Source organism: Spinacia oleracea, chromosome 5 (genome assembly GCF_020520425.1).
Source record: "Spinacia oleracea cultivar Varoflay chromosome 5, BTI_SOV_V1, whole genome shotgun sequence".
NCBI lineage: Eukaryota > Viridiplantae > Streptophyta > Magnoliopsida > Caryophyllales > Amaranthaceae > Spinacia > Spinacia oleracea.
The window spans coordinates 12,218,170-12,241,337 of NC_079491.1; the positions used below are offsets into that span (position 1 = coordinate 12,218,170).

General features: G+C 37.3%; 3 protein-coding genes across 9 annotated transcripts; 1 reads left to right on the forward strand and 2 right to left on the reverse strand.

Annotated features, from left to right (window-relative positions):
* The first annotated feature begins 6,102 nt into the window (after positions 1-6,102).
* Positions 6,103-9,105, forward strand: LOC110789876 (uncharacterized). 3 transcript variants are annotated; one of them, XM_021994576.2, is made up of 3 exons: positions 6,103-6,315; positions 7,330-8,332; positions 8,637-9,105. In XM_021994576.2, the coding sequence occupies exons 2-3, from the start codon at positions 7,333-7,335 to the stop codon at positions 8,690-8,692; spliced, it is 1,056 nt and encodes a 351-aa protein (XP_021850268.1). In that variant the 5' UTR covers positions 6,103-6,315; positions 7,330-7,332; the 3' UTR covers positions 8,693-9,105. The 3 variants fall into 3 exon arrangements, 1 of the variants encoding a protein (XP_021850268.1); XR_008922245.1 differs by having other exon boundaries at positions 6,104-6,315; positions 7,330-8,544; XR_002533675.2 differs by having other exon boundaries at positions 6,104-6,315; positions 7,330-8,404.
* A 125-nt stretch (positions 9,106-9,230) lies between these two features.
* Positions 9,231-16,479, reverse strand: LOC110789877 (pentatricopeptide repeat-containing protein At3g12770). 5 transcript variants are annotated; one of them, XM_021994580.2, is made up of 6 exons: positions 16,229-16,478; positions 15,631-15,743; positions 13,251-15,222; positions 12,614-12,667; positions 11,298-11,422; positions 9,231-9,387 (listed from the first exon to the last, which is right to left on the reverse strand). In XM_021994580.2, exon 3 carries the CDS (start codon positions 15,187-15,189, stop codon positions 13,348-13,350), a length of 1,842 nt encoding a protein of 613 aa, XP_021850272.1. In that variant the 5' UTR covers positions 15,190-15,222; positions 15,631-15,743; positions 16,229-16,478; the 3' UTR covers positions 9,231-9,387; positions 11,298-11,422; positions 12,614-12,667; positions 13,251-13,347. The 5 variants fall into 5 exon arrangements, with proteins under 5 accessions (XP_021850272.1, XP_021850271.1, XP_021850269.1 ...); XM_021994579.2 differs by having other exon boundaries at positions 13,251-15,239; XM_021994577.2 differs by having other exon boundaries at positions 13,251-15,743; positions 16,229-16,479.
* Positions 16,480-19,097: 2,618 nt separating this feature from the next.
* Positions 19,098-22,438, reverse strand: LOC110789879 (protein Asterix). The gene is made up of 3 exons (XM_021994582.2): positions 22,231-22,438; positions 21,908-22,008; positions 19,098-19,391 (listed from the first exon to the last, which is right to left on the reverse strand). The coding sequence occupies exons 1-3, from the start codon at positions 22,372-22,374 to the stop codon at positions 19,328-19,330; spliced, it is 309 nt and encodes a 102-aa protein (XP_021850274.1). The 5' UTR covers positions 22,375-22,438; the 3' UTR covers positions 19,098-19,327.
* Between the last annotated feature and the right edge of the window lie 730 nt (positions 22,439-23,168).

Here is a 23,168-nt window from a genome sequence, read left to right on the forward strand (position 1 = left end):
TTCAGCGGAACATCCGAGCAAGGGTCAGCGTGGATCAGTCTATCCAGGGCCGAGGTCGAAGTAGAGCCCAAGGTCGAGTGGCGCCTCTTCCTCGTCAGACCCTGTTCGGGTTGCTCCTCCTCAGCAGAAGGGACCTCCTTCTCAGCTTCGGAAACCTCTATGTGAGCTTCGGTGAGATCCACCATCTCCTTATCTGGACTTTTCTCCCTTTCGAGAGAAACGTCAGCAGATTCCTCCTTCTGCTCGGCCACAATAGGGACATCCGAGCCAGGAACAAGGTCGGCTTCAATCGCCTCCATCACCTTGGTTATATCCTGGATCTCGATCCCTAAAGCAGCAGACGGCTTCAGCGGAGAGGGGATGGTATCTTCCTCAGCCAACGGTTGGTCCACGGGCGGCGGTTCCGCAACCACCACACTCTTCAACTTCTGCCCTGGCAAGGGCATGAAGTGAAGGAGATTCTTGGGAGGAGGCATGACTTCCGAAACCGCTTCCTACAGGGCAAACGCTCAAAGGTCAGTTTCGGAAAAAGAGAGAACGGACTACAAAAAGCTCCAAGTCAGAACAAATACCTTCTCCGAGGACTGAGAAGCCTTCGCTTTCTTCGGATGCGCGGAAGGCCTCAAAAGAGTGCTGCCCTTCCTTTTGCGCTGATCCTAAACAGAGGAGACCAAGGGTCAATAAATGTAAAAGAAGACAAAGGAAGGAATAAAGAAAAAACCGTGAAGTACCCGGTTCCTAGATAAAGAGATATCTATCCGAGCCGGAGATGAAACCGAAGGAACGGCACGCGGCACAGCGTCAGTCCCAAGACCCTAAAAAGATGGTACAGGACCAAGACGTTAGCCGACGGCCAACCAGAAAGAAAGACAAACAAAAGACTTCGAGATATAGAAACACTCACCGGATCCGAGGTTGTCCTCAAATCAGGGAGCACGACCTTCACTGGAACAGCTTCGGGAGAAGAGGCAGAATCCCACGGATCAGCTCGAACTTCAGATATCCGAGCGACACCCGACGGAGACAGCACGTAATCCTTCAAGCGAGGATTACGAGGATTCTCTTTCCCGAACTTGTAATCAGGAGCCGATCCAAAGAAATGCCCAAAACCACAGGATCAACGCAGCTAAAGCCGTACTCTGCAGAAACAAAGCACAAAACAAAGTCAATAAAACGAGACAAAAAGGAGGAGGACAAACTTACTAAAGCACGGTCCCAGCCGAAAGACACCTACCCCTGTCAAAAATCCTGCTGAGATCGGCAACAGCAAGAATGTCCTCCCGCAAGATATAGTTGAGGTTCGGGAGCCAGTTGGACGGCAGTTTGTAGTTGTCCTCCCGAGCCAAAAACCACTGGAGGAGATCCACGTAGTGGTGATGGTTCCGATCCGGAGCAGCCACGCTTCGCATATCAGGATCAGGAGTCACAAACCACTTCGGAGGGCGGTAAAAATGTGGATGCTTCGGATCTGTCGGCACACGAACGAACAACCACTCCGTCTTCCAATTATGGTCAGAGCTGAGGTAAGGGTAGGCCGTAATGTAGTTCGGCTCCCCCTTTCTTCGGGACTTTTTGTTGATGATGGTCCACCAACCATACCCATCCCCCTTGGAAGCGTGATTGAAAGACAGATCGTGGAGATCCCGAAACACGGCAACAGAACAAGGAAAGTTAATAAAATCGCACACCCATCTAAATCCGATGATGTGCCTCATAGATTTGGGGGTAAGTTGGGCCAAGCTGATGTTGTACGACACCAGAAGCTCGGAAATGAAGGGATCCAAGGGAAAGCGGAGACCGTTCTCCAAGTGATGAGTATACACAGAGATGAACCCCCTCGGCGGATGAGTCACCCGAGGACGCTCCTGATCAGGAAGCTCGCACCAGTACCCCAAGGCGTGCTGGATTCCGTATAACTCTTCGGCCCTCCGATGGTAATTCCCCAGCTTCGCCTCCACCAACCAGTCACCACTGACCGATTTTTCCAAAGGACCATCGATCTTAGTGGTCTCATGCAGGATCGGGGCATACTTGCCCTGCGGATCAGCTTCAGTCCAATGAACTGGAAACTCAGGGTAAGGACGGCGCACACCCGAAGAACCAGCTTTCTTACCAGAAGTTGCGCGTTCAGACACGCTAGACCCGCCAACAACATCATCTTTGGAAGCATCCCAACCAGTCGAACGCCTCTCCACCGGCCTCTCCGAAGGCCGACCCCTCGAAGTTTTCGGTAACCTGCCCGAAGGCACGTTCTCCCTCTCACTAGAGGACCCAACGACGAACTTGCTTTTGCCCCTATTCTTTGCCATGGTCGCGAATTCTCGGCCTAGGGTTTAGATTGAGGGGTAGAAGGAAAAACGAAGAGGAAAAGAAAATTCAGAAACAAATTACCTTTTTCCGAAGCGGAATTCGCCGATAAAACGAATAACCCAAGTTCCCGAAGTCTAAAGCTGGCCGAAATTCGTAGATCTGAAGAAATTTGAAAACTGCGATCGCCGGAATTTAGAGAGAGAATAAGTTTGAAAGAAGGAGTAAAAAGTTCGAAAGGAGCAAAGCACCCAGTATTTATAGAAAAGAAAGGGAGGCGATCAACTTCCTCAACCCACGATCTCCACGACACAATACAACTCCCAACACTTGTCATCAATGCAAATCATCCCTTTTCAAAAAAGAGAGGGAACTTTTGGACTTCTGACAGCTGGAAACCCACCCATTTAATTCTAAATGGACCGGGTCTGGGGGGCATGTTGTTTGGGCTCCCAATTGATTCTCAATTGGGCCACTAAGTCCAAAGCCCAATGGCTCTAAACAAACAGCATCAAACCTACCAATGGCTAGCCAGCCATCCATCAAGGCCCAAGGCCCAAAAGCAATAAATGACCTATGGGCATTTATTATGCAAACACTATAAATAGGCCGCCAAGGCTCACACCTCAAGGTACGTCCAATTTATCGCCTTAAGACTACTCTTCTAGAGAACTTCTCTCTAGAATCCGAGCATCGTTCTTACTTAGGCATCGGAGGGGCTTTCCTCGGAAACACCCCCGAGGCTAGTGACTTTGCTCTTGTGCAGGTGAATTCGGACTCTACTCATTCAAACAAGCAAGATCTTCAACACATACGAAAGGGCCTTCATTCGAAGCCCATTGTTTCCATATTTACAACACCGGAACAAAGAGTATATATAGGATTAGTGGAGGAGATAAAACAACCAAAGAAATCAAAGGAATCAAAGGAATCCAATGATCTTTAAACATCCAATTAAACCCATGATAATGAAGGGATTATAACCTCCATAATCAATAGAAATAATTGACTACATTCAATCATAATAATCAAAATAATAAACATCCTTAAATCACATTTACAAGGATGTTTAAGAGAAGGAGTCTAAAAAATTGGACAAAACCAAAGAAGTGATCTCAAAACCGGTCCAATTGATTTTTCAAAACCGGCCGGTTCCGAGTAAAAAAGAAACCTTCATAAACTACGATGTTTCTTAAAACCGGCCGGTTTTCCAAAAATGGCCGGTTTCCGGTGCACTTTAGAAAAGGATTTTTAAGTTTGTACGTTTTTTAACTTGCGCTCGAAACCTGCCGATTTTGGAAAACCTGGCAGGCAGGCTTTGAGCGCACTTTTCCATCTTTAAATTCCAACACATGTTTCTTATTTTCTGGGTGAATTATATTTTTGTGAGGAGAATTTGAATTTGATTAACAACTAAGGGTTGATTTTCTATTATAAGATGTAATTTGAATGATGCCATTATTGATAAATGTCTAGCTTCATGGGGAGATTTTGCGGTTCTGAGTAAATTTTAAAAGTGAAATTCACTGAATTTTTATTTGAATTGTATCAGTGATTAATTGTTCTTGTGAATGTGGGAAGTTTATCGATTTGATAAGAACAGATTATTGTCCAAGAGAAATAAGTCAGTATTAGGGAAGTACTAGTGTAGTACCCGTGCAACGCACGGTGATTACTACTCCGTAAATATTTTTATGTAACACTTTTAATAATTTAATAATTATTTACAGAAAATTTAATAAATTAAAATATATTTCGTAAATGAGTTCATCAACACGAATTAGGATGTTTGTTATTCCCCTGATTTTCACTTATTTTATTAGTTTATCGTATCTAAAATTATATCTGAACTTAATAAAACTTTTTTTAAAATATAAAATGTACTTTGATAGCTACATTTAAAAAAAAAAACTTATATTTAGCTTTGTTCTGTTCGACTTATTATGACTTATTTCAGACAAAATATGTTCATATAAGTTCAGTTAAGTTCAGATAATATAAGTCCGTAAAAATAAGTTTTTTTTTCACACATTTTAACACACAAATAAGTTTATTTCAGTCAAAATAAGTTTATTTCAGATTAAATAAGTTCAGGTAATATGAGTTCAGACAAAATAAGTCGAATAGAATAGATTTTTAAGTTAACTAAATTTATCTAAACTTATATTCTTTGAAATAAGTGTACTCGTATTTACTTTCAATATAAGGTAACAATTTGCCAATCTTTTTTTTTCTTTTAGTTTTTTTATAAAAGTTTCTCATATTTACTCTTTTCGCAACTTTTTCTTTTCCCCTTTTCACCCCTATTCTAGTTTATTTATTTACTTAAATTATTGATTTCATTATGTAAACTTTTTGAAGTTACGACACATTCATTTTTCGTAAGGCAAAAGGATTTTAAGTCATTATTAAATTAATATAATACAAAGAAGTTTAAAATGCTGTTAAAAAGTTTGGAAAATTATTTCTTAAATTAATTAATATGGGGTACTCTGTCCGTTCCACAACGATGTTCCTTAGAATCTTGAAACTATTCACAATTGAAGAGAATTTTCTAAATTATTTACAATACATAAGAAAAAAAAAACATATTCATATGAGATCTTGTTTGATTCGTCTCAATTATTACTTTGATAATATCAAAAAATTATATTTGTTTGCTAATGTATAATTAGAGATACAAATGATACAAAATGTGCATTGGCAAATGTGCATTGGCAAATGTGAAAAGTGGAAATTGGAACATCATTATGGAACAAAGGTAGTACTTTTTTTCCAAATAATTATTTATATAATGCATATGAGAGATATAGGTTACAGTTAACTTTCTACGATAAGGACTAGTAGCTACGACAAAAAAAAAATCTCCATTTTTGTAAGTTTTATTAATGAATATTTTTTAAATTAAAAGAAAATCCTAAAGACTTACCAGGAGATGACCCATGTCATTTCTGGTGTGTCTTTTATTATATAGTTATTGATTGATTGATGCTTAATTATGACAAAATTTTAAGACTAAATAGACACTTATGTAATTTTTTCCCAATGTATATTTAATATTTTTTTCTTTCCACATAAATATCCATATCATACAATGGAACGATTTCCCTACAAATAGCTAAATCGAAAACTAATTCCCAAATTGCATTTGTTTAAAAACTAATTTCCATGGTACAGTCCACGTAGGATCGGGTAAAAGCTTCGTATATTTTTTTTTTTATAAAAATCAACATAAAACCGCTAAAGGTATTAGCGGTTCATATATTAGAACCGCTAACACCAGTAGCGGTTTATACTAAAGAACCGCTACCACTGCTAGTGGTTCTTTAAAATAAACCGCTACCACGATTAATGGTTCTAATATATAAACCGCTAATACCGTTAGCGATTTTATGTTGAACTTTTTTTAAAAAAAATATATACGAAGCTCTTACCCGATCCTACGTGGACGATAACATGAGAATTAGTTTTTAAACCAATGCAAGTTGGGAATTAGTTTTCGATTTAGCTATTTCTAGGAAAACCGCTCTCATACAATGTGGTTAGAATCACGATCCAGATCGTAGGATTGTACGATCCGAGTCGTAGCTGAAATCGTATCTGCATTAGGATCGTTAGTGGGATCAAATCGATGGGATCGTTTAAAATCGATGGGATCGTTTAAAATCGGTAGGATCGTATTAGAATCGCGATCCTACCCACGATTCTATACGATCCAGCTTTTAACCTTTGAAATGTAGCCCAAATTTGAGCAAAGCGTGTTTGAAGCCCAATATAAAGCAAAAACCTGTTTGAAGCCCAACACAGAGCAAAAAAAAAAACGCGATCTTTCTCTGTCACCGTTACAATGCCCTAGAATCATCTTCTCCGCTCGAATTGAAGCTGACCATAGACGTATGCAAAGATCAAATTGAAGCTCGAATCAAGCCATCCCCTCTCTTCTCTAAATGAATCAAAGTTCTCCTTTTTTTTAGGAACGATTTCAACCAAATTTTCGACTAATACAAGGTAAATTTTTGCTTCTTGTTCTTCACCTCTTCAATTTGAGCAATTCAGATATTCTGTTAAAATTTTCGCAACAATCATTTGACTAATTGATTTGATTTTCGAAATTTTAATTTGATTTATGTATTATCGAAATTTTAATTTGATTTATGTATTATCGAAATTTTAATTTATAAATGTCCCGCCCAAATCAATTTCATTGAACTTAATGTTGTTAATTAACTCGATCTGATGCGATTCATTCCTGATCAATTTGTGAGTAAGTGAGTTAGTGTGTGACTGAGAGTTAGTGAGTGAGTTAGTCTGCAATTTCAGTCAAGTCTTTTAGTTCTTTTACAAATTCTCAGACCTACCTCTTAGCATCTGTATCCCCTTATTTGCTTTACTCGGCTAAAAGTAAGATGTAACTTTTAGGTTTAACTGTTTAAGGAGTTTTCCTTCATACTTCCATTTAATTTTCTTTCCCGTGAGAGGAAGTTTTTGTAAAGATCTTCAAACTGTGTTCTTTGGATATCATTTTTATCATTCTAACCATACTTATATTTCAGTCTCAGCACACTTCGTAGCTTATTATGATTACTATGTATCCCACAATTATCGTCTTTTAGGGTTGGCATGAATCTCTTAATCGTGTTTAGATTATAAATTGAACAGCTATGTTAATTCATTATTTTGGTCCAAAATAAAATGTCAAGTGTCCATACCCACGTTCGCGTGCCGAGGATCCGAGGTACTTGGGGTAAAATGAAGATTCCAAATTTCGAAGTAACATAGTTGAACAGTGTATTATACGATAACAATTAGTCTTACAGGTTGGTTAATTTGGATAAGTAGGATAGTCAGTATGGGATCGGAAAAAGAAAGTCTTATGAGTCTTACCCCCCAGGAAGACTAATTGCTAATGTTGACAAAGATTATGGATGACTATGTGTGACAGTCTTTCTAATTTATGGTGAAGTCCTTGTAATTGTTACTTGATTTCTTCTCTTTTCTTACTTGTGCTTTCTTTTTTTTCAGAAAATGAAGCAAGAAGAAGTGGATTGTTGCCAGATTCAAGAATGGTATCCAAATTTCAAATCTGACTCTATAAAGACCGTTATCCATCAACTCCCAGAATCCTTTATTCAGTATCTGGTTGGAGATTCTGGCCCCTTTCTGCTTCCCACGTCTGTGTCAAATGAGGACGCCTTTCCCAATAGGATTCACAAACCCGAAGATGAGGAGGACTACCAACTGTCGGAAGGATCTGACGATGAGGCAGAGCAACCATCACAACCCCCTTCGTTCCCGGAACTTGAATTGAAGATCAAAGACTCAATTGAATCCCTTGATGGTGCTGTCTTTCCCAAGTTAAATTGGAGTTCACCAAAAGATACTGCATGGGTCAGCACCACTGGAACCCTCAAATGCACATCATTTAGTGACATAGCTCTCTTACTCAAATCGTCTGATTCCTTGGTCCATGATTTGTGTCATGCATACGATTCATGCAGTGACAAGACTTTGTCAAGACCACCTCATTTCTACCTTGCCCTACGGAAGTGGTACCCTTCTTTGAGACCAGAGATGGAGTTCCGTTGCTTTGTTCGTGCTCAGCAACTTGTCGGGATTTCTCAACGTGAAGTTACTGCTTATTATCCCGCTGCACTGGAAAGAAAAGAAGAGCTCAAAGATCTGATCCATGATTTTTTCATTGATAAGGTTGAAGGGAAATTTAAATCCGAAAATTACACTTTTGATGTTTATATTACGAAACATAGGAAGGTAAAGTTAATTGATTTTAATCCTTGGGGTGCATTCACATTGCCACTATTGTTTACTTGGGAGGAGTTGGAGCAAGATGGAAGGTTGGAGGAAGATGTTGATTTCAGATTAGTGGAAAGCGAGCAAACAGTACGCCCAGGTTTGAAGACTGCGGTTCCTTATGATTATATTGATATGAGCACTGGGAGTGGTTGGGACCAGTTTTTGAGGAATGCAGACGAGGAGTTGCAGCAACAGATGAGGTTTCCGGAAGCAGGTGCGTAAGCGTTTGGTATGCTGGAGGTTACTGGTTTTGGCCAAGTGCTTGTAGTTTTCTTGATACTTCAGTGTATGTTTGCTAACTATTCTTTTAATTAATTTTAATTACTCCTTGAGTTAAAGTATAAGTACTATACGAAGAAAATAGGTAGTAGGGTTGAGGTTGTACGAGTTCCTTTGGTCTCCTTACCAGTGAATGTTTTTTCGCTTGTAAGCTTTCTTCCAATACTTGCTCCTTCCTTTAAATTTGAATACGGAAGAGTTGATGATTATAGATTGTAAAATTTTTCCCTCTAATATAGGTCAAGACAACTACACTTGGGCATTAGCATGCTTTGGTATGTTGACAAGGGTGTAGGGAAGCTGTTTACCCAGACAATCATGCGTTGTCCAAAGTGTTTCTGCTGAACTTACTTTTCCGATTGAAAATCTAGAATAGCAAGCTCTAAAATGCAACATGGTTCAGTACTGATGATCGGTTTAACAAACTTGAACCGAAGTTGCGTATGGGTTATGGAAAAGGATGCCGGAAGCAGCCATGGTGCTAAGTCGCCAACGCTTTCTTGGAGACTCCTTCAGCTGTCTACGGGTTGTCAGAATCAGAGTAGCACCAAGATCCTCTATATTGGTTGTATTGGTACATTGGCTTGTTCATGTGAAGGAACAATATAACAGATGTTGTATAGCATTACAATTTACAAGTCCTCAAATACATTTGGAAAAATGTATCACCTTTTAAGCGTATACTTAGGCTTTGTTCTCTCCACCTGATATGTTATGATTTTTCTAGTCTGCTCTAAATGGATTTTTTTTTTTTTTTTTTTTTTTTTTTTTTTTTTTTTTTGTGATTTGTTTCTTCTGGTCTGATGTAATAAGCAAATAAGAATAAGGTGAAGAAAACAAACTCAACAAAGCTTTATACGCAGAACCAAGTGACAAGTCAGGTTTTTTCCACGAAAAGCAGACACGCAGTTCATCAGTCGCCAATCTTAACATTCAATTAGAAGAAATAGCAGCCCCAGGTCAAGCAATGATGCCCTCCAAGATGGCTACCTACAGATTTGAGAAAAACCCAGTCAATACCACAAAAGGATACATACACCAAATTTTCACTTCAATTTAGAACCTTCATCCTCAACAAGTGTTTAGCAAATGATCATGATTCATGAGTCATGACGGCATTCAAATGTAATCTACAATTTATATTGAATTGTACATGTGCAAAGGGATGAATATTGAGCCTTCGGACAGAACTCTACGACTTATCAGACACAAAAACCAAAAAAAATTCAAGGCATCCATTATTAACAACATTCAAGACCACAAAAATGCTATGCAGATTAATCATTTTTCAAGATGTTAAAAAGAACTAACACCTCGTTTGGTAACCGGACATAAATAGTGTCATTTGATATGAATTTGTAAGTAAATTGGTAAGGAATATCAACATTCATTCCTATGGTAATGATAGTTCACTCAAAATTATCTCTTTTTCTTCATAAATTTCCATTGCCATTTGGGGAGTGGTATTGGGTGAGAATGCAAATTTATGAAGAAAAACACCATGTTTGAGATAAGTTTTATTTCATGGATATTATTATGTTATTTTTCTTGTCAAATAACACTTAGATTTATTCCCATTCCCAACATTTATTACCGGCTACTAAACGGGCCGTAAGAGCACACTAATAAAGCAAAAACCTGGCTTTTTCTCTCATGCATATTCCATCCACGTGGATAATTCAAGTTTAACTTTTTACATAACGGAAATCATGTCAAATGTTAATCACATCAGGGTTACGGCTTATGAGTCCCATTTTGAACCTGTCCGACATTACAACTTCCGTTTATTAGGTAGATACATTAACAGGTGCAGCTTCTTAGCAATTTGATATTGTGAATCTGAAATGTGAACCCATTATCTTTTCGTATGTCATAAGACTCATAACCACTTTACATCCAATATTAGCAATTTAGCTGAGGGAGTTGACTAACTGAGCAGCCATTAAAACTCGATTATAGAAATAATTACAGAAATGATCACAACATAGTCTCAAGGTCATTCCTTATAAGATGCATAGTTACATTCAACTAATTTCAATCTGTTGCATGATAACTCAATATTCTATCACACAATTTTCATATAATTCCAGCATAAACAGCCTACTCTGAGCCTCTGCTCCCGGTTTTCGATCCCAACAGATTAAATATAGGGGCGGATGTATGGTGCACACTGAGTAGACAAATGTCTACCCAGTTTTTTAATTGAAAAATCATTTTAATAGGCTAGGTATTTTTTTTAAAATCTAGGAGTCGATCCCAGTACCAATGGGGACAATAACATATCTAAATTTCCTTGTTGACCACTCCAACATCTTGCCTTTATGTTTCTTTGTTGCAGAATAAATATATAAACATTTTTTTAGTTCGCCATATTTAAAATTCCAGTTTTTTTTTTTTTTTTTCTTTTCTTTTCCGGGTGGCACGTGCACCCTTGACCCTTAGCTGGGTCCGCCATTGCGTAAAACTACTTTGATGAATCTCATATTCTCATATGATTTTTAATTTCTACTTCGTATATTTTTAAAGTTTTGTTGTTATTTGCTTATATAACACGGAATACTCCTTATACATTTACCTTGTATAATCTTTGAAATCTTAGAATTTATGAAATAAGGGTGAACGGTGAAATTGGTAAATTTTATGTAAGCATTGTAATTACTAATTAGTACTCCGCAAATTTTCATTTTCATTGTATCTTTTTTTAGAAAAAAATTGAAGTTTTTATTTCTTTTAAAAGTGTCTACCCTGTTTCAAAATCCTGGATACGCCATTTAAACACATAGGTTTACTAGCACATATGGCAGCCTCTCAACTCTAATAAGTGACCATTCAAGCAAACTCGTGACAATCAGTTCTTGATTCGCAAAATCACAAGGAAAAGAGGGTAGAAGATGACTTACTTTAATTATAAGACTTTTCAAGAATATGGGTTACCGGAACTCTCAACTTCTCCTTGAAAACTTCTGTGCCTTAGTTGCAGCTGCTCGGAAGTTTCCAGACACCATTTCCGACATCGACTACCCAACTGCAGCCAGAAAGAGGGAAGTTAGACTCCGAAGGAGTTCTTGAATTACTCAATCTACAATTCATCATCCCTGATCGAGTAAGCGTGCTCAGATATTTAATTGTGGATATTCTGTGCATCAATATACTAAGCACAGATCAGAAGCAAACAAATAGTTATATGAAAGCAACTAGTAGCAGCTTCAGAGATCCAGCACAGAAGATCTAAAAAGGTTCCTTTCATATCTTAGAATATAAATAAACTATATATCACCTAGTTTGGTAACATGCACTATTTAGTATTTACGAAATATGCAGACATAGCCACAGAGCTTGTGAATGTTACACTGGCATTTGATGTTGAGTAATAGTAATTGAGAATCCGAAAGCAGGATCATATTGCTTTCCAAATTACCATTTTGTCTTTCAGTGGCTCTGTGCTACAGAGATCAGAAACTGTCAAACATTAATGGACAAAGCCGGTACAAATCTACAATAACAATGGAGGAAAGCAACTACTACTTAGAGAAGTCAGAAGAAAGGATCAAAACATTTTACTGAACCACTGATGTCTACTAAAGTATAGTTTTTTACATGCTGAGTAAAATAACTAGTTGCAAACCAAATTATATTAAGCCATTTCTTCGATGATTTTGTTTGCATTGCATATGTAGTATAAGCGCAGAGCATTAGGGGCATTTTGTATTCTCGTGTATTGACTTTTTACGTGTGTTTTTTTTCACTCAACTGTAGGCATGCAAACTCCCGTGGGAGATTAGTCCACTCGCCGAAGGCGGTGGGAACTCCTCGTAGCAGAAACAAAAATATGAATTTTCAATGTAACAATCAAAAGCGTGTATACTTTGCTTATACACATGGTAACATAAAAGAAGATCCTTCATAAGTTCTCTCTCAGCAAGCCATGACCATCTAAGGTCATACCTTGAAATGATTTAAATCAGACCTTCAAGCTATTGTGGGTATCACAAAAGCGTATTTCAAAAGATAATACTCCCTCTTTAACTTTTTATGAGTTACATGTTGACCGACAAAAGTATTAAGAAAGTAGAGTTGAATGTAATATAAATAATAAAGCAAGTGGGGGAGGGAGTAATAAACAAAAAGAAAAAAGTAAAGAGGGAGCTTATTGTAGTAGTGGCTCCAAAGGTAAGTAAAATATATTAAATAATTTAAGAGTGGGCAAAAAACTTACCATAAATAGAAATGTAACCCCTAAATAAATACTGCCGCAAGTGGTATATGACACCTGGTAAAATATGGAGGGAGTATATGAGCTTTGGCTTAGGGTTTCGTTCTGAGAAATACTAATTCTTGAGAGTAAGTGCAGAGGCATTAAATTACGAACTTTTAAAGACTCAAAAGCTTATAAAAACAGTTGAACGTTTAATAAAAAAGATGAAATTTTGATGATCACGTGAACAATGGAATGGGACAATTTTAACCATGACAATTTTAATTCACTATACAACATGCACCACTATAAACATACTGAGTCCTGGCTCTTGAAATCCTAATCTTGCAAGTGAACCCCACTTTCACAGAGCCACATACCATAGTCAAATCTAGATGGAAGACCAAGGAATGGCTTATTTCCTAGTGGCCCTAACAGCCAAAACCTACTTAAGGCCTGGGAACATATCTGCTTTATACGTAAAATTGATGTCTAAGTCATTGGGTACGGTATAGAAAAGCTATGTCTACTTGAGACGTGGGACTGCCTGACATATAATAGATGCCAAACACTTCATTCCAAGCAAATGATCATGGAATACGAACATGTTATAATGCATGGTGCCATCAATTATTTACAACAATACTGCAATTGATACCTGGCAGTCATGATCCTTCATGTGTAGTTCTGAACTCTGAAGCATCTCCTCCGGAGTGGTTCAATGCAATTAATATAAGTAAAATGTGCAAATGCTTTCACCAATAGTCTCCACAAGAACAAACTCCATCTTTAAAATGATGAAATCGATTAGCATCTCGAACAATTATTTCCCTATTGGTGATTTTTGATATAAGCTTAATGGCAGAGTGACAGTTGACACATGCCCTGAGATTTTTTATTATCCGTAGAGTGCTTCCTGATGGTGTAGAGATGAGACCACAAGCAACTGCCAACCTCTCACTATGATTACAAAGACTCTCCTGCATGTCTTCATAACTTAAATCATGCAAATTAGATTCTGAATCTGGGAAAAAACCAGCCTCTTTCAACCTCCACTCTAAATCAGCAAGCTCCTTCAAAATTTCCTCATATCTTGGATGTGAATTGTCTCCTACACGAAATACTTGGAGCTTTCCATTAATCTCAATCAAACTAAATCCAAAATCCTTGCTCAAACCCCTATCTTTCATAAGCTTGCGAACTTCATTAACCTCATCCCACATACGTGCTGCAGCATACAGATTTGACAGCTGCACGTAGTGTCCAGTATTATATGGATCTATCTCAAAGACCTTGGCAGCTGCAAATTCTCCCATTTGTATATGGCGATGGATTTTGCATGCACTCAGAAGAGCACCCCATACCGTTACCCCTGGTTGCATGGGCATTCTAACAATGAATTTGTAGGCTTCTGCCAAGTACCCAGCACGACCAAGCAGATCAACAACACAAGCATAATGTTGGTGAAGAGGCTCTACGCCGTAATCTTTCATCCTATGAAAAAAATTCCATCCCTCTTTGACCAGACCTGAATTTTTACATGCCATAAGAAGGCCAAGAAAAGTGACATCATTAGGCCTCACTTCAGCTTGCATCATTGCGTCATAAAGATCAATAGCTTCTCTGCCACGACCATGCAATCCATATCCCACGATCATGGCACTCCAAACAACAACATCCTTATCACGAATCTTATTGAAAACTAGCCTAGCTGCTTCCACACTTCCACATTTAGCATACATATCAATAAGTGCTGTTTTAACATATACATGATTCTGATAATCACTTCTACTGACATAATCATTCATCCATCTTGCCAGGTCAAGTGAACCAAGTTGGGCACAAGCTAGAATAGCAGCCCTTAGAGTGATAGAATCTGGCTTCATATTCTTCTTCGTGGCCAATATTTTGAACAGCTCTACAGCTTCCTCAGCATGACCATTTTTAGCATATCCGGAAATCATAGAATTCCACAGTATCACGTTTTGTTTATTTATCTGATTAAACAAATATCTTGCCACCATCACTTGCCCACATTTTGCGTACATAGCTGTGAGTGAAATTTGCAAATCTTCTTCTGATTCAAGACCCATTTTAAGGACACAACCATGAAGAGATTTTCCTTGTTCCAAATAATCAAGATCAGCACAAGCTCTGAGAACACTCACTAGAGTAATCCAATCGGGCTTCATATTCATCATCCTCATATCACTGAATAGTCTCAAAGCCTCCATGGGATTACCATTTTGCGCACATTTTGATAGAATGGCGGTCCAAGAAACAACTATAGATCTTCTGCTACACAACAAGCCATTAGAAGAAACAAGCTTCCTGGCATAATCAATACCTCCACACTCAGCATAAAGTGAAACAAGCCCACTTTGCACAAACATGTTAGAATCATGCCCAAGCCTAAATATATTCCCGTGGATAGCCCCACCAGTCTCAAGCAGCTGTAGCAAACTGCATGCTTTAAGAACTCGCGTAAGAATATAGCAATCAGGACTCACCCCAGCTCGCTGCATTCCAGCATACATTTCAATTGTCTCACGCAACATATCACCCCGACTATATCCTCCAACAATGGCATTCCACATAGATATATTTGGCTGAGGAAAGTCATCGAATACCTGACGAGCATAGCCAACTTCACCGATATTAAAGCATGCATTAATGAACTGAGAGACAAAGAAGCTTTCTCTAGTATGAAATCCAGAAAGTATTATCTGGGCATGAATTTGCCTCAAATCAATGATATGCTTTGAGCTACTCAAAAGTGAAGTATAGACGGAAGAAGCATCAGAGTCATGATTTAGATGCTTAAGATGGACAACTTGGTTATCGAAGTTTTCGTCAATATAATCATTTACACAATACGAAGATGAAAACCGGAGCCTCACATTTAACCGTTTAGATTTTGAGAAAACCGAAAGAAAAGTAAATAAAGCAGGGAAAATTATGGGCATAGAAGCTTATATCTAAAGAAAGCTGTAAAACCAAATATGAAATATAATGATAGTTCTGATTCAGTGGGATACTTGTGCTTATTTTTCCTCTAGATTCTCCGGATTTTTACAATGTAAGAAACCTTTGATGATCCAAGAGCCGACTCCTCAATCAACCTTCATCACAATCAACTCCCCCAAAAGATCTGAGTATAGTGATTAAACACCCAAATATGAACAAAAGTAAGTTAGAAATGTTCTCGAAAACCCAAAAAATGATCATAAGCCAACTTAAACGGAAAATAAGCTCCATCCATTCCTCCAATCAAGTGCCTAGAAATTATTTTTCAAGGGAATGTTTTGGTTTAGAGCATTGTGCTTGGTAAAATATGCTAATTTTTCATACAGAAACTCAAAACAAGGCTTCAGATTATCCTTATTCGTCAAATTGACATTCAATCAAACAAAAAAAATATCACAAAAAGGATCATCAAAATTCCCAATAAGGCAATAAAACCTCATTCAAAATATTCAAGAACTAACCTTTTTGTTCTTAATTTAATTAAGCAAGAAACCCATCAAAGTTTTAGAGAAATTAAGCAATTGGGCAATTGAGAAAACTGAACTTACGGAGCACGCCAGAAGAAGAAAAAAATCAGAAATTAAAGAAGCAATCAACTGAGAAACTGACCTTGAGTGGTGTTTGCTGAGATTGTCCGGGCTAGACTGCAACACGGGACAGCCCTTGCTACTGTCCATCTCCGGCACCGGCGAACATTGCGGTTGCTTGACGTCGAGTTGCCGCTCGCCGATTAGAACAGAGGAGAGAGGATGTGGCTGAGTAACACTCTGAAGTGTGAAGTGTGAAGTGTGAAGAGAGGAGGAACCAAATTTGAAGAAGCTGGCTGGTTTTTCGGTAGGGCCGTAGTCCGTAGGGATGTATATGAGCTGAGAGGAGCTAAGTACACCTGGGTCATGAGGTTTAGCCTAGACTTTTAAGCTCGGCGTAGTTCACCTTATTTTAAGTCCTTGTTATTTATTTTAGATAAGATAAGATTTAATTAAATCAGATCAGAAAATAAGTTTAGATCAGGCCCGGCCCTAGGGGTAGGCCGGGAGTGCGACCGCCTAGGGCCCAAGCCAAAGGGGGCCAAAAAAAAAAAAAATTATTATTAGTTTGCTAATAATATGCGCCCAATAACAAAGTATCAGTTACAATATTAAATGCTAAAATCATGGAACTATTTCCAAAAACTGAACCCTCTGATTTCCGCAATTCCGTCAATCTCTTCACCTTCCTCTTTTCTATTTTCTAAATTCTTCCTCCCTTCATTAATCAAATTCGTTGAATTTGTTCACATAATTTAGTTATTCAGTAGTTCTTATTATAAATCAATTAATTGAATAATTGATTCTCATTTTCTTCTCCAATTCCCTAATTTCAAACTTTCAATTTTCAAGCTTTCTAATTAAATCAATGGCAACGGAAATATTTTTATCAAGATATATAGAGGGGGAAAGGGAATTATTCATCAATCCTCAATACTTTCTCCCCTCTCTTATTGCTATTAGCGATTTAGCGGTTCAGATTGTTTTTGTTTCAAATTTTCAATCGATGTTTTTTTTTTTTTTTTTAAATTTCGTCTACCTTGCGGCGCCCGGCGGCGGAACGCGAGGCGTCAAAGGTGAGAAAGACGGCGGCGCAACGCGAAGTTCTGAAATTTATTAATTGTGCAGATTGTTATCCAAACGCGGCGATTGCTTACCGGATATTATTGACAGTGCTTGTGACCGTTGCATCAGCCGAAAGAAGTTTTTCAAAACTGAAGTTAATAAAGACCTACTTGCGGTCAACAATGTCACAAGACAGGCTAAATGGATTGGCAACTTTATCAATTGAGAAGAATATGTTGGAAAACATTAATGTTGACGTGATCATAAATGATTTTGCATCCCAAAATGCTCGAAGATATCGGTTTTTATGCTTTGATAAGAGTTGAATGATGGGGAAAATGGATAATCGTCATTTTTTGGAATAATTGTTTGCAAAACTAAGTTTATAATAATGTAGTATTATGTTGATTGCGAAAAAAAAAAATTTGGTCTTTTTTTTATTAAGGGGGCCCTTTTTTCCAACTTCGCCTAGGGCCCTTAAATTCTCAGGACCGGCCCTGGTTCAGATCAAATTATATCAAATTGAATCAGAAAAAATAAGTTCAGATTAGATTGTATCAAATTAAATCAGATCAGATAAGGCAAGTTTGAGCTTGAGCTTGAGCTCGAGGGAGCAAACGAACTGATACGTTTGTGAACTGTTTGAGAATAAGGTCGGTCATAATTATATGTTACTCTATTATTTTTGTTTTCAGTTTTCGATTTTAGTTTTCATTTTTTTATTGTTAGTTTTCAAAATCAACTAGTTATTCGCCCGGACAATACGTAGTGTCGTTTCATAAAATTTGAAAAATTTAATTTTTAATAAATTCTCTTTTTTGTTTTCCTTTGGTGTTCTTGAACTTAGTTAGCAACTTTTGACGAGCAATAATGTTGAGAATAGAGTTTAAACAACAAATTCAACATCGCTTTGCACCATCGATTTATTCTTAGGGTTCATATTCAGAAAATTCTAGACTTTTGATTGAACAATTGAAAATTCTCTCTTTCTCTCTCATCAATCGCCAAGAAAAACCGTATTTTGCTGTCTTATTTGAGCGGTGGTATGATGGACGATAGGAGACATTGCGACTAGCCATTTTTGTTCGTCTAGGCCCTTGCTTGTTTTATAGCTAAAGCGAAGCTTTTGGAAGAGATATAGGGGGTGTTTGGTTCGCAAAGTGGTATGGGGTTGGAATCAGGAATTATATCAAGATGGTATGGGCTTGGAACTTGATTCTTTATACCATGTGTTTGGTTCATATCGAGAATGAATTGTTTTTCCCTTTGATTTGATACCTATAGTAAAGGTATGAGCCAAACCCACCTCCCCCCAAGGTTTCTAAACCCCATACCTTGATGGTTTGAGGTATGGGTTTGAAATTCTTAAAATTACCAACCAAACAAAGGGTATGGGTTTAGACCATTCTAAACCCATACCTCATACCTAAAGTTCGCGAACCAAACACCCCTTTAGACAAAGTATGAGTCTTAACCGATCTACCGGGCAGATACCACTTATGTGGCAGCTAAAACTTGTTGATTTCCAGCAAGTAAGCTTTTGGTATATAAAGTGGCTAAAGCTCTCTCCGGATACGGAACATCCCTTTCCGAAGACCTTATGCGCCAATGTTTCTCTTAGGTGTATGCAGATATTGATTAAGCCATAGTATGATGGACGGTAAGAGACATTGCAATAAGCAATTTTTGCAACATCGAGTAATGATGATGATATTAACAGTGCCAGAAGGAAGAGAGGGTGGGAATGGTGTAAACAACGAAAATTAGCACCATTGAATAATTTATGTTCTAATGGTAGTTTTGTTTTAGTCTTGTAAAACCAGAACAAAAATCAAACTGAAAAACAAAAATGATACTTCACCTAACAATCCCTTGGAGATTGAAAATGAGATCTGAAAATCGCTGTAGATTGAAATTATCCCCATTCCATCCAAACCATAATCACAACATTTGCTTAACAAGGGGCACCACCTTTACAATGATTTGGTCTGCCTAAACGGAAAATAAATTTCACAAGGGTGTAAGTGTGTAACAAGTAACACTTCGTATTGCTACAAGACTTCCAAAACTGTAGAAGTTTAGGGTACTAGTTGTAAGCAAGAAAACTAAAGCACTATCATGCTTTTGCGCTTGATGGTCGCGGCCCCATGTAAGTTGTCACCAATCCCATTATTGCAAACCTGGAATCAAAGACAAGAAAACATTGAAAAGGATTCAGGGTCAGAACCAACACGAAATCAACAAACTAGTAATTGAAAAACAGCAGGAGATATGTCCCCAAAATATTATCTACCCTTTTATAAAGCAAGTACCAGACTACCAGGTATTCAGGCTACATCAAACTTACAATCCCCTAACTCCACTCAGAATTCCATGTTTGCACAAAAAATTCAATCCAATAGCCTCCAACTTGGGCTATTCTATTGGTACCCTAAATCTAGTCTGCCTCTTTGAAAGGCAGATTAGTTATATCCGGAAGAATGAAAGGAAGGAAAGAGAAGATTTAAACTCTTTTACACAAGTCAAGTCTGAATACAAAGCATCATGAGAAGGGAGGGTAAGGAGAGAAACAAGAATAATAATTCAAAAGTAGTCTTGCACTCTTGCCTTGTTTCTGGCTACTTACCAAAAGACTTATGATAAAAATCACATAAATCTATTTAACAGCTGATGGTTCAATTTCTTAGTACGTTCTATGTTTAACCCTCTGTAATATTTTCAGTTCTTTTCATGTTCGGAGATAAAGGAGCACAAATGCCAAGTTATGTACATGTGTGACGGAGCATCAAGTCATTACTCATTAGCAAAGGGGACCCCCGCATTATGAATTTCTGTAAAAGATGTCGGCTTTCGAAATAGTAGCAGAAGTCCAAGTACTCGAATGAAATCAAACACAGTCAATTCTTCTTTTCTTTAGGAAGAATGGAGTTCATATCCTACAGTTTACCCCTCAAAAAGCTACCATAATAATCATTCACTGCGGAGTTTTTAAAATTAAGCATAATACATAATGTGCAAGCATATACTGGCTAGTTGTACACAACTCTACACGTACCAGTTACTCCGTATGTCATTAGTATACCATGAATAAAAGTTACTCATACCATCAATATTAACAGTATCCACAGAACCCAACATGTAATAGCATTGGTTTCACAATCTTTACCATCAATAGAACTTTCATTTACCCAAAACTTTAACCACATGATCCTGCATTATTTGTAATTAGGGATTGCCGTATCCTGTGTTAGGCAATGGATACGCAAACCACCGTCTAAAATGCAATGCATATGTAACTAATGTAAAAGATTTTCTATCAAAAAAAGGTGATGTACATCACATGAAATGCGGATCACAGCTGACATGTATTATGTATATAGGAATATAGCAAAACGCTCTGGAAAGAACATATATAGAGAGAAGTGAACCCACTCTTCTTTTCCTCCCCTGTAATAAAATGTTTGCTCGCTATCAACATTAACTACTTTTTTTTTCGTATCTTCTCTTACAGATTACAGTACTAGATAGAAAGGGAAAATGGGGAATTGTAGCTGTAAGCATGAACCTGAATAATATCCACTTTCTCCAATATTCAATCTGTAAGTTATCTCATCAAGGGATGCATATAGTTTTGCCATTTCTAAGATATTTATACAATTGGGCAAATTTGGTTGTTCGATAGGAAATGCTTTTATACCCAGCATAGCTGCTTTGAGCATAATCAACATCCTTAACTAGAAAAAAAGGATCAGACTTGCTTGAAGTTTCCCCATCACAAACCCAGACAAAAAGGGCGCAGATCCAAGGAAATTGCCTCGCATTCATTAACTTGAAGAAACACGCGAGGGGTACTGAAGTGTGAGGCATACGGGGTGATTGACTTCATGACTCTAAGTGAAGTGATGTATCTGATGTGCCCTTATGCCCAAGAGATACGCCTTTATCTAAGTTCATTACTAAAGAATTCAAAAAGGTCATGAATCTCAAACTCTTTTTTATATGATACAATACAAAGGACACCTTACAACAGTAAAACCAGTGACATATAGCCTATATAGGTTCTTATATACATAATGCAGGATCCTAGATCATTTTTCTTTAGATAAATGACTAATTTCATTTACAGGAACGTGCATCTCACTTCCGCTAAGCACGTGGCTTCGCCTCACACCTCATAATACTTTAAGACCCTACTGCCTTAGTGAGTCTAATGCCTCACAAACGTTGTCATGACTCATAAGGAATCAACTACACGTAAATTTACGACTAATAGATACTTACATCAGACGTACCAATGTACAATAGTACAAGGGTACACATACCTTTGCAATTTCATTGATCTTACATTAAAGTAACAATTTCTATTTCTCTCCTATAAGTGGAAACAACAAGTGAAAGGACGCTAAATCTAACCATAAAACTTTGCTACGAGAACAAAATCATCACACTTCTACGATGATCAATAAATTCCAAGGTTTCATGAACTAAGCTTGGATTAATCATACCCAATCCTTCACTTCAGCCACTTCAATATGACAAATGCTTCTAGGTAATAGATTAAACACAAATATTCAGAATCAACAGTAATCACATACATATGAGTATATAACGAAACAACCTATTCGAGCACGACTACGAGCTATAATCCAATCGCAATAACATAAGGAGCTAAATAAAGGGTCAAGGGATAACTCACATCATAGCCATGGAAATTTGCTTAAGATCATTCTCCATATTTTTCATGTTCACCAGTGATTGTGCACAAAAGACTATAGCGAGCCAAGATCCCAACTTATACTGCAACAATCACAACAAAAAAGGGCTTAAATAAACAGCCATTTCAAGATTTTCCCTAAATAACAGCAATCTAATTCAAAAATTAGGGAGGAAATTAATACTTGTATTATCTTAACCACAAATTGTTAAAACTAGAATTACAATTTCTGGAATGAAGTAGACAAAGATCCAAAAAATCATAAATTCGCAATATTTAGGAAATTAGGGGATTGAAGAGTACACCTTGAGCATGACACCGATGACGGCGAATAAGACGGCGATAAAGCCGGAGTAATCGACGGGGAGTTCCGGGGGAACATCGTGAGGAGCTCTGTTGAATGGCTTCGCCGCCGATGGTAACCTTGGATCGCTTCCTGATGTTGACATTCTCTCTCCCCTTTACGACTGATCGAGATTTAGTGCGATTGTGAACGTATTTTTGGAACAAAAGTTTTATGGGTTTGGTACTTTGGTGTATAATAAACTAGATTTTGGTTGTGATGCACGAATTCTATTAAATTGTTAAGTTAAAATTAAACTCATATATGTATCAACTGTTATTTTATGTGTAACGTAATATATTAGACTAGATTTAAAGCCCGTGCGATGCACGGATTACATTTTTTATATTAATTAAAAATGCATTGAAAACCCATATATTTTATTCCATTTTTCCATGTACTATATTCCATTTTTCTTAAAATCCGTATTTTAACATAAGGCCGTGCGTTGTTCTTTATTTTTTAATTTTCCATGATTTTAAAATATTGTTTAGAGTGGAGTAACACATTTTTTTGTGCCAGTTATTATCTACTTAATTTTCTATGAGTAATTTCTATTTTCTTTTACTCATTTATCTTTTTTTCCATAAAAGATTGTGTTTATCCTTTAAGCGTTTTATTCGCTTTAAACTTCCATGTCATTCTTAATTTTATTTGAGATGCATAATATTTCTTCATAAATGGATTGACAATTTAAGAAATAAAATCTAGAACTTTAATTAGTATTTTATTAAAATAGAAGAACATATACTAACTTATAAAAATTAGATAATGGGGTTTATGTATAACGGTTTTCTTTCGTATCGAATATTTCTTCTCATTAATTATTTACAAACTTTTAGGAAAGACGGTCTAACGGTTAGACCACTTTTATATACTGGGACAACTAATTAGTTAACC